The sequence below is a fragment of the Trichomycterus rosablanca genome, chromosome 7 (assembly GCF_030014385.1).
Source record: "Trichomycterus rosablanca isolate fTriRos1 chromosome 7, fTriRos1.hap1, whole genome shotgun sequence".
NCBI lineage: Eukaryota > Metazoa > Chordata > Actinopteri > Siluriformes > Trichomycteridae > Trichomycterus > Trichomycterus rosablanca.
The window spans coordinates 32,549,039-32,567,610 of record NC_085994.1 but is presented as its reverse complement, the minus strand read 5'-3'; the positions used below and the strand labels follow the sequence as shown (position 1 = coordinate 32,567,610).

The 18,572-nt window shown below is 38.1% G+C and overlaps 1 protein-coding gene across 1 annotated transcript in view; it reads right to left on the bottom strand.

Annotated features, from left to right (window-relative positions):
- Positions 1 to 8,035: 8,035 nt before the first annotated feature.
- kcnd1 (potassium voltage-gated channel, Shal-related subfamily, member 1) overlaps positions 8,036 to 18,572 on the bottom strand; it is a 96,059-nt gene continuing 85,522 nt past the window's right edge. Inside the window, exons 4-6 of the mRNA XM_062998588.1 lie at positions 11,933 to 12,028; positions 10,875 to 11,113; positions 8,036 to 8,298 (exon numbers count right to left, since the gene is read on the bottom strand). Of these exons, the coding sequence (XP_062854658.1) occupies positions 8,097 to 8,298; positions 10,875 to 11,113; positions 11,933 to 12,028 (537 nt within the window). The 3' untranslated portion in view covers positions 8,036 to 8,096. The remainder of the gene's footprint in view (positions 8,299 to 10,874; positions 11,114 to 11,932; positions 12,029 to 18,572) is intronic.

The window sequence follows — 18,572 nt, the reverse complement described above, 5'->3', positions numbered from 1 at the left end:
TGAAAATAACTCAACACACAGCCATTAATGTCTAAATAGCTGGCAACATAAGTGAGTACACCCCACAGTGAACATGTCCAAATTGTGCCCAAATGTGTCGTTGTCCCTCCCTGGTGTCATGTGTCAAGGTCCCAGGTGTAAATGGGGAGCAGGGCTGTTAAATTTGGTGTTTTGGGTACAATTCTCTCTTACTGGCCACTGGATATTCAACATGGCACCTCATGGCAAAGAACTCTCTGAGGATGTGAGAAATAGAATTGTTGCTCTCCACAAAGATGGCCTAGGCTATAAGAAGATTGCTAACACCCTGAAACTGAGCTACAGCATGGTGGCCAAGGTCATACAGCGGTTTTCCAGGACAGGTTCCACTCGGAACAGGCTTCGCCAGGGTCGACCAAAGAAGTTGAGTCCACGTGCTCGGCGTCATATCCAGAGGTTGGCTTTAAAAAATAGACACATGAGTGCTGCCAGCATTGCTGCAGAGGTTGAAGACGTGGGAGGTCAGCCTGTCAGTGCTCAGACCATACGCCGCACACTGCATCAACTCGGTCTGCATGGTCGTCATCCCAGAAGGAAGCTGACGCACAAGAAAGCCCGCAAACAGTTTGCTGAAGACAAGCAGTCCAAGAACATGGATTACGGGAATGCCCTGTGGTCTGACGAGACCAAGATAAACTTGTTTGGCTCAGATGGTGTCCAGCATGTGTGGCGGCGCCCTGGTGAGAAGTACCAAGACAACTGTATCTTGCCTACAGTCAAGCATGGTGGTGGTAGCATCATGGTCTTGGGCTGCATGAGTGTTGCTGGCACTGGGGAGCTGCAGTTCATTGAGGGAAACATGAATTCCAACATGTACTGTGACATTCTGAAACAGAGCATGATCCCCTCCCTTCGAAAACTGGGCCTCATGGCAGTTTTCCAACAGGATAACGACCCCAAACACAACCTCCAAGATGACAACTGCCTTGCTGAGGAAGCTGAAGGTAAAGGTGATGGACTAAACCCAATTGAGCACCTGTGGCGCATCCTCAAGTGGAAGGTGGAGGAGTTCAAGGTGTCTAACATCCACCAGCTCCGTGATGTCATCATGGAGGAGTGGAAGAGGATTCCAGTAGCAACCTGTGCAGCTCTGGTGAATTCCATGCCCAGGAGGGTAAAGGCAGTGCTGGATAATAATGGTGGTCACACAAAATATTGACACTTTGGGCACAATTTGGACATGTTCACTGTGGGGTGTACTCACTTATGTTGCAGCTATTTAGACATTAATGGCTGTGTGTTGAGTTATTTTCAGAAGACAGTAAATCTACACTGCTATACAAGCTGTACACTGACTACTCTAAGTTATATCCAAGTTTCATGTCTATAGTGTTGTCCCATGAAAAGATATAATGAAATATTTGCAGAAATGTGAGGGGTGTACTCACTTTTGTGATACACTGTATATACATATATATACATATATATACATATAGTGTAGAATAACTGTTAAATGTTACTAGGTTGCAAAAGACAATAAAAGTTGTTGGATTCTGTCACAAAACTGTTATTTTGACTGCTAAATAAATCTAATAGGCTACATGACTGGGTGAGCATTCTGTTCATGACCTAAAGTGTGCTATGAATAAGTCAATAGACATTGAGTTAGCTGAATTCTGGTCATTTTATTGGTGAAATATACTGTACACATCTGTGCTTTTCAGATCTAACACTCTCCTTCATCCTCTTACTGCTTTTCTAGTCTGACAGAAGCAGCTGCCTGAGCAGAAACAAGCAAATGAAAAGAAAATGTTGAAATAAATTCTGGATATACTGCAATCAGATTTACAGCATGCATTTGTAATCACAATTTAGTGCAAGAATTTCTTATGGAATAAAAAAAAAATCATATTCTCTCTCGAAATACAGTAATGACATTGTTATTGCAGGTTTGTTGCTGTATTATGAATGTGGGTGATATGGAATTCATATTATTAGCAATGAGATATTAACACTGACGCATCACCATAATAAATTAGTACACAGAATAACAATGCCAGCTTGGAGACAGACCTAAATTAATCCCATAAATATACTGAATTATGGATTCAAATTTCTTTACCCATCCAATTCATTTGAAATTACATACAGTCAAATTTACAGTTATTGGCAACCTTAGTTAGGAAACACAAAAAAGATAAAAATGGCTTATAGTTAGGGTAGCTTTTTGGGGTATATACAGTGCGGGTCAATAGGCTGGGGACCACTAGTGAACATGCTTCTTCTTCTTGTTTTTTTTTTTTTTTTATATATACAGTATATGTATATGTATATGTATATATATATATATATATATATATATATATATATATATATATATATATATATATATATATATATATATAAATATATAAATATATATATATATATATATATATATATATATATATATATATACAGTATATATATACAGTATATATATATATATATATATATATATATGTATATGTATATATATATATATATATATATATGTATGTATATATATATATATATATATATATATATATTAATTACTTGAAAAGTGTAGAAAGAAAAGATGCCTATTGTTTCAATGATCATTGTATTTTATAGATATAAACACATTTAGAATTTGATGTCTGCAACACACACAAAGTTAGGACAAACAATATAGTAATAATAATAGTAAAAAGATAAAGTTACAGTGTTTTGAAACACCATGTGAATTGGTAACACGCCAAGGAGTCATGATTGGGTAAAAAAAGGATTCACCAAAAGGTTCAGCCTTTTACAAACAATGATGGGTCATAGCTCACCACTCTATATCAAACTAGGAGAGAATTGTCAGTCTAAAATAGTATATATTTTTCAAATTTTCAGCATCTACCATAATGATATTATTCTAATAATAATCGGGAGTACTTCGAGAAACCATTGTTTCTTAATACAGCCAAAAAATCAAACAAATCAAACAACAACAAACAAACAAAACAAATAAAAAAATGCAACCTAAAGCTCTCCTGCACAAAGAGAAAGCCATACATCAATTCTATGCAGAAACATCACCAAGTTCTCTGGGTCTGGGTTCATCTCAGATGGACCGAAAGACAGTATAAAGTCCACAGTTCAGCTAGACATAGTTCTCAAAGACGACATTCAGAAAGATCATTTGGACTGTCGGCAAAAGATGGAAACGCCAACGTGTCAAGGAATGGGGTCACTGACCAAGGCATAAGTGACTTGCATAACGTCACATGGTGTGCATAGTGACCACAACACGGCCAGCTTTGCCTTTTCTTGTTTATAATGTCAGTATTTTCATTAAGCTGCAGACAAAGATACTTATAGGTCCAGACCACCTCCACATCAACCCCCTCAGTAGAGATGCAGAGGTAGGTCAGATCTACAAAAGTCCACCACCATCACTTTGGTCTTCTATGTGTTTAACAGCAATTGGTTTAGTCGGCACCAAACAACAAGTTCATCCACCAGGCTCCTGTACTCCTCCTCCTGTTTACCTCTGACACACTATTAGTGTATTTAGTTATTTAGCACACAGTCATTTCCCCAATGGTAAAAATTCTAGCTCAGTGGCACAGGACCTCACTTCATCCGGGCCTGCTATAAGGTTCCACCTCTGACCTGATCTGCAGTGATGTATGGAAGAGGTGGAAGTGGGACTTGAGGGGTGCTGCTGACCTGGTATGATGTGCTAGTGTGTTGTGTGAAAAAAAAGCAGGGATGGGGCTGTGTTGACTGTGCTGAGATCCTGGGGGAGGTGTGCATAAATACCTATATAAAAAGGTGAAATGGTTAACAGCTAGACAGATAGGAACAGTAGTAGCAGGAACAGTAGCAGCAGGAGCCTGACATGGGATGGTATTGGTGTAATGTCTGGACAGACAGTAGCAAACCAGTTATGGAAGATATTGAACTCATTCACTCTCTCCACATTACAATCTGATGTGCTATCTTTCTGCTTGCAGCCTGTGATGGACTTTACTCCATCCCAGACCTCCCTCATGTTATTCTCCTGTCATTTTTGCTCAACCGTCTTCCTGTATGCCTCTTTTGCTTTTTGCAAACAGACTTTGAGTTCTCTCTGTATGCTTCTCAGATCCTCCTTCTTGTCTTTAAAGACCATTTTCTGTTTAGGATGTCCTTAACATTGCAATTCCTAAGAGCCTCTCAGCTTCTGAAGATCATTTCCTGAAGTTGCATATAGTTGTGAGTTGCCTTTAAACAAGAGGCTTGTTCTGAGGCTGTTTCACAGAGGGAGCAGTGGTGTGGTGGTGTATGCATCCAGGGTAATGTGACTAAAATCACCATATATGGTGATAAATGAGTCCAGGTGTTATGTATGATGCTTTGCGATGGTTGTGTGTATGACTTCACATGACGTGTGACATATGTGTCTACCCGTGGAAGAATGTAAAAACATACAGCCTAGGAGAATTCTTCGGGCATGTAATAGAAACATAGACTTACCGCTAGCAGTTCAATGTCTCAGGAGTCTATTGCCTACATTACTGTCACATGCCCTGAGTTGCACCCTCTAATATTTACAAATAGCACAAGTCCCCAACCTTTGCGTTTGGCACTGAGCTTACTATCCCTGTCTGCTCTCACGGTGGTGAATATGGTTATGTTTATGCTAGTATCTGAAGTGTTAAAAAAAAGACTGCAGTCGCAGTAATAACTTCTGTTTCCAAACCAAAGTCGCAAGCTTATCAGTCTTCGTAACCAGCAAGTTCCTGTCACCATCACCATAGAGAAAAGAGATGGCTCATATCTTCTGCATTTTTCTATTTGCTTAGCTTTTTCCACAATGTCCCAACTCTCCTAAAAATGGGGTTTGAAAATATGTATGTACAGTCTTGTGAAAAAGTTTGGACACCCCGTGAAAACCTTTGTCTTTTTCAATATATTTAAACATATGAACATTTGAGCTTCATTTGAACAGTACTGAAACATTGAGCTTATATAACTAAACAAAAAAAAAATGTTAAAAATTACTTTTAAACACAAGTTGAAAAATGTAATGAACAAAAATGCTAATTTATTGTGAGAAAAAAGTTAGGACACCCCCACATTTATTACTACTTAAAATGTCTAAAATTAGAATCCGGTGCACCACACCAGCTGCAATGATTATACCGTCATTAGAGAACATTGGAGTTTTATTTAAACCACAGACATTAGTTTGGTTTGCTCTTGATTGTTGAAGTGAGTGGTATCACCATGGTGAGATCTAAAGAGCTCTCTGAGGCCTTCAGAAAGAAGGTTGTAGATGCATGTGAGTCTGGGAAGGGATTAAAAAAGATCTCAAAACAATTAGAAATCAGCCATTCCACTGTCCGGAAAATCATTTACAAGTGGAGAACATTTAAAACAACTGCCAACATGGCCAGGTCAGGTCGTCCTAGCAAGTTCAGCCCAAGAGCAGACCGCAAGATGCGTAAAGAAGTTTCCAATAATCCTACAATGTCATCACGGGACCTACAGGTAGCTCTTGCCACAGTTGATAGCAAGGTACAATCATCTACCATCATAAAGAGACTGTACAAGTTTGATTTTCATGGGAGGTTTGCAAGGAGGAAATCCTTGCTGTCAAAAAAACATCAGGGCAAGACTAAAGTTTACTAGAGAACACCTAGACAAAGACCAGGAGGCACAGTAACAGAAGACATGTTTGGCGCAAACCAAACACAGCATTTGAGCTCAAGAACCTCATACCAACTGTGAAGCATGGAGGTAGAAATGTCATGGTTTGGGGCTGCTTTGCAGCAGCAGGGCCTGGCAAGCTCTTCATTATGGAATCCAAGATGAATTCTTCACTGTATCAGAGGGTGCTTGAAGAAAATGTAAGACCATCTGTCCAAAAACTGAAGCTGAAGTGGAAGTGGACCATGCAGCATGACAACGACCCAAAACATCCCAGTAAATCCACCAAGGAATGGCTCAAAAGAAAGAAATGGAGAGTCCTGGAATGGCCAAGTCAAAGCAAGATGCATGCAAGAAACCCCTCAAATCTCACACAGCTGAGGAGATTCTGCATGGAGGAGTGGGAAAAACTTTCTCCCAGTCAATGTCAGAGACTGGTAGATGGTTATGGGAAATGTCTAATTGAGGTTATTTCAGCCAAAAGGGGGAAATACCAGCGATTAGGGCATAGGGTGTCCTAACTTTTTCCTCACAATAAATTTCCATTTTTGTTCATTACATTTTACATCTTGAGTTTAAAAGTAATTTTTTCAGTTTTATTTGTTTAGTTATATAAGCGCCATCTCTCAGTACTGTTCGAATGAAGCTCAAATGTCCATATGTTTAAATATGTTCAATAAGACAAAGGTTCTCATGGGGTGTCCTAACTTTTTCACATGACTGTATGTTCTGTGTTTTTCCATTCACTTAGCTTTTTCCAAAATGTCCCAACTTTTCTAAAAATGGCGTTTGTAAATATGTATGTTAATTGTTTAAAGGTTTATACTCAAATTTATATGCTGATTATATGATCTGTAATTAAAAACACTATTAGAATTAGGGAAAAATGCTAAATAAAAGCATGTTCACTAGTGATCTTAGACTTTTAGCCCCCAATTCACCGCTGTTATGTTGACAAAAAGTGGCAGTTTAATAGACTACAATTAAGAATAAATTTCTTAGGCCGCTCAGGTGGCGCAGTGGTAAAAACACACGCTGGAACCAGAGCTGGGATCTCGAATACATCGTATCGAATCTCAGCTCTGCCTACCGGTTAAAGCTGAGCGGCCACATGAACAATGATATGGTGCGGGACAAAGCCGGATGGGGTCTCTCTCCCATGACTGGTGCAATTATGACCTCTGCTGGCTGATTGATGGCGCATGCACAGAGATGAGAAGAGAGTGCTGTCAAGATGTGTCTCTCCGTACACAACGCTGAGCTTACTGCACTCATCAAAGTGCAGGTGATAAAATGCCTACGGCATGCTGCCCACGTGTCGGACGTGGTGTGGGTTAGCTTCGTTTTCCTTAATCAGAGCAGGGATCAGGCATTGGTGGAGAGGAAGCATGACACAATCGGGCAATTGGACGTGCTAAAAAGGGGAGAAAATGCATAAAGAAAATATATCTAAAAAATAAATAAATTTCTTACAGAACTAATTAAAAACAGACATTTTCATAAGCTTTCTACACATTTTAACCAAGAGTACCAATAATTCTAATACTGACTGTTCATTAAATCTATGAAATACTTTCTTGATTGATTATTTCCAAAAGTGATCATGTAAAAATGAAGGAAATCATACCTACAACGATACCCATGCATATTCGTGAACAAGTAGTATCCACCATTCTCACTCACACTTCCATACACATGATAATGTAAATCCATTTTTTTAAAGAACATGCCTGTTTTATTTTTTTAAGTTGATGTGCTCTTTTGAATCTAAAATATTTAGTAGTGATTTTTTTTTTTTTTAAACTGATTGAAGGTCATAAAACCTAGACAAAACAAAACGGGGACAGGGAGATTATCATGCAAAAAATAAATGGAATAGCATCATAGCTGCTCCATTAAATGGATTCTACTGCACAATTACATGCATGTCTGAATAGGGTGGCAACAACTTTTTTGGAAGATGCATGTGAGGTATGATACAAATTATAATACATATACTATATTCTCATTCTCAACCCTGCTACAGAATACAGTATTTAGACGTCTCCTTTTTCAAGACACATCTATATGTGAATATAATTTTGTTTCTTCAAACCCCCCATCCCAAGAACTGTTAAACAGTTGCGGAACCGTTTCTTCTTTTTTCATCTTTTTACCAAGAAAGGCAAAATCAGTAGTGCAGACCTGTGAAAAATCATTGTCTCTTAAATTTCCAACTGACCATCCAAAGAAAGACTATGATTAAGCCTGCTCTGGTACATTTTTCAGCTCATGCTGTTTTTATCTAGTTTATATCCAAGCAAGCTCTTGGTTTGGCATTAAGCAATAGCCAGGTGTCTTTGTCATGTACTGTTTGTAGTATGTCCTAAAAGAAAACCCTCCTCCTTTTATTTGTGCATTGGAGGAGAGCTCTGTGCTTAGAAGAAGTTGTGTTATAAGGAAGAGATCTTAACGGTCTCATGAGTGAAAGAGGTGCGAGAGTTGCGTAGGATGCCCGGGATGGCAGGTGACGATGGCAGGCTTTCATCAGGTGTGTTGGCTGGAGGCGTTGGGATGCTGATTATAGCTGCTGTGTAATCATGCGGCTCGCAGTTTAACTTCAAGTCCTCTGTCCTGGCGTTCAGGCTGGAGCGACTGTAGAATAAGAAAACAAAGAAACCTGTATATCCTGATACATTAAATAATAAAGTCTGTTTCTTCTCTGAATGCACCAGAGTGAACATTAAAGAAATATTATCAGTAAACAACTGGTATTTTGTACCAATATGTTTAGGAATGTAGTATTGACCATAACTCATCTTATTAGCAAGTATTATATCAAGAAACACTGACTCATCTCTTGCAACTACTGTAAGCTTCTATCATCTGACTAGTACATATTTTCCTACTGCTCTCAATTTACTTTTCATTAAAACCCTTCCACATATTGACTGTGAATGAAAGCTGACTGTAGTAAAAATTACACTACTGGCACTTTAATCAAACAAACACTAATATTTCTAATTACCATAAGTAAGTGCAGCTACACAGAATAAATATGCAATACATGAAAGCTACTACCATCTACTGCGTGACACATGCAGCACTACAATGATTGCCTTTCTCTTTAATGAGACTTGACATAGATTTAATGACAAATACAGACATAACAAAGACATTAATGTTAGTTGAATACTCCTATGACTATTGTTGGTTGCTGAGTGAATGTGTGGTTAACTAACTTGATATTTATTTCCACAATTACAGTCCCAGCACAAAATGACATGCATATATTAACTTTCCTTTTCACACAAATCAGGGTTGCCATGTCCAGCTAAAATATCCAGCCCAAAGTCTGTCTAAAACCTTCCCCTCATTTGACATTTTCGGCATTTAGCAGACGCCTTTATCCAAAGCGACTTACATTACAGTTACAGTATACAGTCTGAGCAATTGAGGGTTAAGGGTCTTGCTCAATGGCCCAACACCAGCAACCTGGCAGTGGTGGGGCTTGAACCAGCAATCTTCTGATTGCTAGTCCAGTACCTTTAACACTAGGCTACGGCTTGCCCTCAGAAGCTAAAACTATCCCGATTTGGTAAAACAAAAACAAAAAAACTGCATACCTGGTAACACTGGCTGTTACATAGATTTAGCTGAGGTGCTGGTGGTATGGTGTTACAATAACAAGTGTTATAATAACTACAGGGAGCACTGACATAACATTACACAAAGCTAGTGAATGGAATATGTTTATTTTTTACATCTGTATATTTTGGGGGAAGGTGATATAATATAAGGTTATATATTTTAAGCATAACTGATGATTCACAATATATACTGAGATTACAGCCTTGGACCATTATGTTAAAAGACCCATGCTGGCACTCGAATAATCCTCCACTACTATGAGTTAACACTAGGTGGAGTTAGTACATTATGTTAAATATTGTTGTTAGGAAATTTGAAGTTCTCAAACTCAAATGTCTACACTACAAATTATATAGAATATACTATATAATAGATTATATAGAATATACTTACAACCATACCTGTTGTTAAAAGTTTCTTTTAGCCCTAGTGTAAAGGGGGAGGGGTCACATTTAGTGTTATAGTCTGAGGGGGAGAATAGAATGCAAATTTGTTTATTTTTTTAAAAAAATAATCATTTTAGTTATTTTATAAAATTCTGTTTATTTTAGTGCTGCCAATTAAAAAAATATTGAGAAATATCAGCAGCATTTAGATCAATTAAACTTTTTCTATTTATTTCTCAACCGGTCTAGACTAGTAAGACTAAAACTTTAATTGTTTTTTTAAAGCTCATAATAGATGAACATTTGTGCTCTGTGAAACCAAGGTAACTATGTATCTACCAGTATGTATTTAATCGCTGCCTTGTGTTCCACATACATTTAGTTGCAGTCCTGTGTAAATTTAGATAAAGTCCCACTTTACCCAGATTTTCTTCAACATACACCGTGGTCTTATAAGATAATTACTAGTCACACTGTATGTGATTATTACAAATAACTTATCTAAATTCATGACACTGCAAAATCATGTATGCTTAGTGTCAGATTAAACAGTAAGGTTCCTTAACAACTGACCTTTCAATACACAATCATACCATCAATATCAGAAACACACTGGCACTATAGTGACAATGTTATGTAGAATAAGTAAAATCCTGATTTAAAGGTGCAAAAGAGAAGTTAAGAGCCGTTAGTGGCTAAATAAAAGAGGACAACATGGAATGCTTATTTCTGAAAGCAAACTTGAATTAAGAGAAACATTTTCCTATCAGCATCTGTGATGGCTGCTGTCATTGTAAAAAGGTAAGGTTTTACTTGTTTATTTGGTATTAATAAAAGTAAGCAATTATACTGGTAGTGAAATGATTATGTGTTAAACAATTTTATTGTGAATAATAGAGTAGTGTTCCATGTATTAGGTTTGTATCATCCTCTGCAATTCTACTAGCTAATGTACTACTGGTGGATTTTAGGCAACCCTGATATATCTATCAGTGGTCTTGGATATTGTCTGTGATAGCAAATTTGGGCTGATTATCAATCCAAGTAGACCTGGAATTACTAATCACAGATAATCTGTAAATTTGGATGGGTTGTTTCCAGTACCCCAGGTGGTTATAACAGAACGCCATGTTACAAGTGGTGTCAGCGTTAGCAGGTGTTATTTGTAATGGGTGTTATGTTGATTATGCATACCTCTGAGGAACAGTTGGGCTCTTGTGCACATGTAGTGTGTCGAGCTCCTGGATGCTGCCACGGCTCACTGATACGGTGGAGTTGGCCAGGCGGATGGCTCTTCTCCTTGACCTGCGAGGACAGCAGGAAGTCGAGACGCCCTGCTGGCTTGACAGTGATGTGCTGCGGCTGGTGCGGAAAACAACTGACTCGGTCATACACATCTCACTGTAGGTCAGTTCGTCTGTGAACTCGTGGTTCTGTAAAAAAAAAAAAAACAGAAGAAGACACTCTCAGATACTGAAATAGGTGATTAAAGCTCCTATTGGCTAACATGATCTCATCAAACTATCTGGTAATATCTTGGCATATATCTTTTTATCTTATCTTATCTTTTTTAGGATTCATACAGTCATAAATATCCCAACAAAAAATGGAAACTAGAAATTATGTCATCACCAAAGTAACAGTAAACATCACTGGGCTTAGCACTCAAGGTACTGGACAAATGATCAGAAGGTTGAGGGTCCAAGCTCCACCACCACCAAGTTGCTGCCACTGTTAGCCTCCTAAACAAGGGCCATAACCTGCATATATTTTATTCTGCATCAGTGGTGTCTACACTATGTTCCTCTGAATAAGGCTGCATTCATAACACATATAAAAGTACTAACTGTGCCATACTATGAAGTAAATATGTGGCTAGGGATGCAGCCTATAAATCATAGCTTCGGTGCAAAGAACACATATTTAACAACCCTTGATTGCAAAATAAATAAACTGTGCTTTAAGATGTTTAATATTTAAATACAATGATTAAATATGCCAAATATGACATTATTGATCCACACTGCTTTAACAGATTTAACAGAAATGTAAACTTGTGCCCTTTGTGTTTCTTAGTTACCAGTTAGTTAAACCAGTAAATCAAGTGACCCTAACTGTTTAAATGCATTGTCAGAAAACGTATGTTTTGTATAATTAATGAATGAACCCTGCACTTGATACTATGTCACTTAGTGTCTAAAACTGGACCTGAAACATGGTAAACTAGACCTGAACTTGAACAAATCTCTCACCGTAGTCTTTTCCAGGCAGTGTAACAGATGGTGGTGCTGGTGCTCAAATGAAGATCTGTTCTTCAGACACAGGGCAGCACTGTCGCCATCATGATCCTAAAAACAGCATCACAGGAGAAGACACATTTAAGCATTAGCTACACATCAATAGCACAGGAACCACAGGCAGATCACTAAGGAACAAAGCAAGGATCGATTTCTCCTCATTGCCTTCAAAGACAAAAGCTGACCTCGGATCAGTAATCTGACACAAGGGTGCTCGAGGTCACCCAGCTCAGATCTATTTAAGGACAACTGTCTATTTCCAGGCTTCAGATGATTATTTCTATGATTTCTGGTGCTAAAATTATCTGACCTTTTTCTGCACTAAGTCAGGCGGTGAAAAAGAGTGCATCACTGAAAATAGGTTTGTGGCCTGTTTTGTTTCAAGAAAAAGCTACAATATTACTTTCTAAAAATGTAACAAACATTCCCATTTACATTTTATTTTACAGTTACCTTAAACTAGTGTTTTGGAAATCTCTCAGCCATCCATACATAACTGTTAAAATGATGTTACACAGAGTTTCCTGTCACTCATTAACATGGAAAATATTAGAGAACCCACAAATGAAGTGTAACAGTGAATGGGAAGGAAGTGACCTTCATTAGACAATGATCTGTAAAACATTCAACATGCCTAAATGTTGAGTTCTACTGTATTTCTAGGAAACAAATCAGGCTAAAAAGATTATTGCAAAAAATCTTATCAGAAGAATGAAAGCTTCAAATAAATTTTCATTTTAGTTTTGGAAGCATTATGGTGGCCCTCAAGGGCCGATTGTAACGTATCCTGCTGTGATTGCAGTCTGCCTTTTAAGTCCTGGACTAATTTGTTGTTTCTTGGAGGCTAAATTCTGTGTTTGGTGTCAAAATGCCAAATTTATACTGTATATTAATATTAATGTACAGTATATCTACATTAATATAATACTAGCTCTTGCTCTCGTGGAAGGCGGTCGCACTTCTCTCTCCTCCCTTATCTTTCCTGCTTGGCTTCTCCTGTATCGTCTTGTCTCGTCTACTCTACTCTACAGGGATTCTCTTAGCACTGCTCTTCAAACAACAAATTATGGAATTGGTTAAATGGTCTCTGAATGCTATTGACACCATCTTCTCATCGAGAAGTTCGGGTTCGGGGGAACCCACATGCCCCGGCGGAACGCAGATGGACTGGTGGGAGAAGTGGAGGGTTGTGTGCCTGGCACCTCTTTCGTTAGAGGACATAGAGGATGGATTCCATCTTGGAGAAACTAACGGCTATGCAGAACGGTTTGAACCAGAGACTGACTCAATCTGAGAGCATGTGTTAAAGAAATTTTACTCGTGCTTAGATTAAAATACAAGTCATTTATGCTCTTCGGTTTACCCTGTTATCAGCATCGGTCTTGCTGATAAGGAAATTCCTCCAGAGGATCTGTTGCTACGGGTCATCTCGTACCTACCCTCCCCTGCTCTCTGACTGTTTTTCATTCTGGGTAGCAACTGCTATAAACGCAATGTTATCGCAAACTTTGTACAGACTTTTTGCTTACAGGAATGAAGGACGACAGAACATTTTCCCAACCCCCAACCCAACGTCTCCACTCTTAGCTTAATTCCACCAATACGGCAGGACGGGTCTGCAGCGCGCGCTGGTCATGGCTGCGAATCGCCAGATGGCTGCTTGTCGTAGTTGGTTATTTTTCCAATCCCCACATCCCTAACCCGTGGCTGATTGTGTGACTATGTTATGTTCTTATGTTTACATGTGCTTGTGTGCTGTAAGGGGCTTTTTTCGTGTTACCATAGTGTGCTCCTCAGGGAGCACAATCTGGTTGCTGTTTTTTTTTTTTATCTCCTACTCCCCCAATGTGTTATCATTTCTTGTTTCTTATCCTGTCTTCCCGTTCTGTCTCCCCGCTCCAATTGTCATATTGAATGTTCTGGACGGGTTGATGGCTAATTTCGCTGTAATTGTACCTGCTGCAATTTATAGTGACAAAGTTTCTACTACTACTACTATTGTACTCCTTTACCACAGACACAGCCTCATAACACAAGAGAAATAATTTGCACATTTAAATAATTGCATATTTGTCACAATGAATGACTATTATACCACAAGTTAAAACTCAAGTATTTAAGTTTATTTTATTGACAAAGAATATTGCCCCCAATCTTTAGCAGCAACGACTTCACACTCTTATAATTTATATAAAGTTTTTAACATGTTTATAGATCATTATTATTTGCTGAAACTTCTTGTTTCAGGTCTTGCAAAAAAAACAGCACTATTGGATTCAAGTCAGCATTTTGACTAGGTCACTCAAACCTTTCATTTATTTATTTATTTTATTTTATTAGATGTAAGCTTTCATTTTATGTTTTGAATCACTGTCCTGCACAAGTATAATATGCCTAAGCTTCGTCCCATGGATTAATTTTCTGATTAATATTGGGATATTTTACTTGTTTAATTATTGCAAGTTGTCCAGGTCCTGACATAGCAAAGCCCCCCCACATCATTAATTTCCAATATGTTTTAAATTTGATTTACCTGTACATTAAACATTGTTACCCTACAGTTAGTTATTTAAAATTTTGTGCTGGTTTTGTAGCTTTGTAAACACTAACCTTAACTGAGGCAAGAAATGCATGCATTTCTTTCTGGCTCTTTTGTGAATTCTTTAGTTGTGGGGTCTTGGGTTTGCCATGAAATATTTTACACACAAAGTAGGTATACATAAAAGCAGAGGGAAACGTGTTTTGTACACCAACATGGTTTAAGAGTTCAAAATTAAAGAAAAGTCAAGATTTACCTAAACCTATAAGAAAATAGCTTTCCTGTTTCATAACATTAGGCAGATGAACTTGATTGAAAGAGGCTATTACTGCCCTTATCTATACACATAGATAGCAGATGGATGATAGATGAGACATGAATGCCTTGCTCACACACCAAAAGAGCAATAGCAATCCTGCCCACAGATGGCTTATAGCACTGCCTTATGCTCACACTACATGACTTTCGAAGTCTTCAAATCGCTGTACAGTTCACACTACACAATTTGATCTCTTGTAATCGGGAGTCTTCTAAGTCGTTGTGGCGATGGGGTCACACACTTCATGATATATCAGAAAGAATAACACATTTTTGAGCAGAGAGGAAAAAATTAATCTGGGTAAAAGGAGGAGATTGGGCTATGTGACCAGCAGGGATTGTCTGGAGATAAATGTTTTTGCAATACAACATTAGTATTATGGTTTAGCATGGACGATACAATTCTGGCATGTATTCTAATACTATATACTGAAACTACATTATGATCTTGCCTGACACATGTACAACTCCTCCCCAGGATTTCCTCTTAGGCCATATCTTGTGTTCTCATTGGTTTAAGTTCGACACTGCACTCACTGCCAGTCACAAATCTGTTGCAGATATTTAGCATGTTAGATATATTTTTTGAGTCTGCGAGTGATCTGGGAGCCACTCAGATTGAGCATAGCAATTTACACTTAGCAATTAAGAGCCAATTTTTTAGCCTTGAGCAAACCTGTCGGTGAGCGAAAATCAGGGCAAAAATCGTGTAGTGTGAACTAGGCATTAGCTGAAGCATATAACTGTTTTTACAACCACAGATATTGTAAACTTTTTCTCTATTATGCACCCCCCTCAAAATAAATTTTAGTCTGCAATGATTAGTCTGCAAAATCCTGGTGGGACCTACAACCCCAAATCAGAAAAAGTTGGGACAGTATGGGCAGTGTTGACCTTTATTTAATTGCAGACAGTATGATACATATTTTACAGCTTATCTACCTGTACCCTCTTCTTCCAAAGTCATGCCTTTGTAACGTGTGCAGCATGTGGATTTGTATTGTCATGGACGTCCCTGGAAAAGAATTTGTCTTGAAGTTCTTTGCTGTAAAATCTCAATCTCAACGTGTAAATGACCTTTGTCAAGGGCACTGACACAGCCCCATACCATGACCAGACCCTGATTTTTGGACCATTTGGACGGTCCATTTAATCTTTGGTTCAAAGCACACAACTTCCATTCATTCCAAAAAGGATGTGAAATACTGATTTGTCTGACCACAATACATGTGTTTTTACTTTGTGTGATGGTCCATCACAGATGCCTCAGTGCCAAGAGAACCCCTGTGCTCCACTTTTGGACATGGGTAACATAAGGCCTTTCTTTGTACAGAACATTTTAAAGAGGCATTTGTAAATGTAATTCCTTGTTGTAGGGCTTGACAAAGGTTTGCCAAAATAAATCCTTGCCCATGTGATTTATATCAGCTATTGAATGATCATTTTATTAATGCAGTGCCAACTAATGGATCAGAAATTACAGATGTCCCTTTATGCAGTTAAATTCCTTCAGATTCCATAAATCATTTAATTATATTATGCACTGTAGAGGGAGAAACCCTTTAAGATTTCTTTAAAGAACAATGTTTTTAAACATTTCATTAATTTTCTCACACATTTGTTGACAAACTGGAGATCCTCTGTCCATCTCTGCTCCTTAAAAACTTTCATGGATAGTGCTTTTGTTCCAAATCATGATTACAATCACCTGTTGACATCAAATGTTTTTAAATCATTATTTATTTATTTATTCTTTTTACCTTATTACTAGCCCAAAATGGCCCTAGTCCCAACTCTTTTTGGAATATGTAACAGGTCTGAAATGCTAATAGATGTATATTACCAATGACATGATGTAAACCAGACAAAACATCAAATATTTTTGAGTCACACTGTCTGCAATAAAATAAAAATCAAAGTAAAAGGAAAAACTGTCCCAGATTTTTTTTTGCTTGCCTTTTTGTGGTCAAAAGAAAGAAATTGTATTAGATCACTGTGCCTGGCCTATTTCTTATCCTGAAGTCTACAGTAATGCTGACTCAATTGCTTAGTCCTCCAAGGGGTCATCTAATGAACTCTATTTGACCTGATAAAGTATTGGAACAGCCCTTAATATGTGAACAGTGATTTCCCCAAGGGGAAATGGCGAGGGAAAGTGGAGGAGATCATGTTAAAAACAGTAAAATTTGCAGGGAGAGCTTGGTCAGCACAAATCATGTAAAACTGCTGGAGGCTTCGATGTTTAGCCCGATTAGAAACATCAATAGATGTATAGAAATTTAATTCAATTTATAGAATTTAATTTCTCATTCTGCCGTGTGCTGTTGACTCAGGAGTTATCATATTTGCCAGCAATTTTTACTAGCTGCCCATCATAGAAAAATCCCTGTGTTTACTTTAACTTTGCTTAGGATTAGGGGGAATTTCTGAAGTGAAATTGCCTGGTCCTGTTTGTCTCCAATACAAGATAATAAAAGTGTTAAAACTGTTCCAGCGACCCGCAAACCATCCTGCAATTCAACAGCCAACCAGTGTGAGAAAACATATTAATCTGAAAATGAATAAATAAAAATAATAAAGAAGAATAAAATGCTGTGAGCTTAATCTATTGATGTTTCTAATCAGGCTAAACGTCAAAGCCTCCAATAGTTTACATGCTTTCTGCTGAGCAAGTGCTTCCTTCAAGTGTATACACAGTATATATTGCTTTGTTTTCTTTTTGCTGCCTTTTTTCTCTCTTTTTTGTAGGTTGTAAGATTTTTAAGATTGTCTTGTCTTTCATATTTATTTATTAGTATTTTAACGTCATATCTTACACACTTGGGCTACATTCATGACAGGACAGGTAGTTACTCATTACACAAGATTCATAAAAAATTTAAATTCAAGATTCAAAAGTTTTCATGTCAAACACTTTTATATCTTCAATTCACCTCACTTGCATGTCTTTTGACTGTGGGAGGCAACCAGCACTCCCGGAGGAAACCCACACAGACAACATGCAAACTCCACACAGAAAGAACCCAGACCACTCCACCTGGGGATCGAACCAAAGACCTTCTTGATATGAGGTGACAGTGCTACCCACTGAGCCACCATGCTGCACTGCTTTTGACTTTCATACCTTCATTCATTACCATTCTATTCATTTTTTTTCATTCATTCATTCTTCTATTCTTTGCTTTTGATATTATGCTTTATACATCCGTGCAGCTTTCTATACACAGTTTTACTATTTAGTCATTGTTTTCTCATTTCCCCCCATTTTATGTTTACACTTCCTTTTCCCCTCTACTTTCCCCATCTTCTCATCCTTTGCATTTAAGTGCAGTTGTATTCAAAAGAGACACGTGGGCAGCATGCCGTATGCATCTTAACACCTACACTTTGACGAGTGCAGTGCAGCTCAGCGTTATGTACGGAGAGACACACCCTGAGAGCACTCTCTTCTCATCTCTGTGCGTGCGCCATCAATCAGCCAGCAGAGGTCGTAATTGCACCAGTCATGAGAGAGAGACCCCATTCGGCTTAGTCCCGGACATATCTGAACAACAGGCCAATCGTTGTTCATGTGGCCTCTCAGCCTTAGCCGGCAGACAGAGCTGAGATTCGAGATCCCAGCTCTGGTTCCAGCATGTGTTTTTACCGCTGCACCATCTGAGCAGCCCCTTCTAAAGGTGCTTTTAAAGGAATGTAAGAATATAAATTGTAAATTATTGTAAATCTTATGTTTAGGTG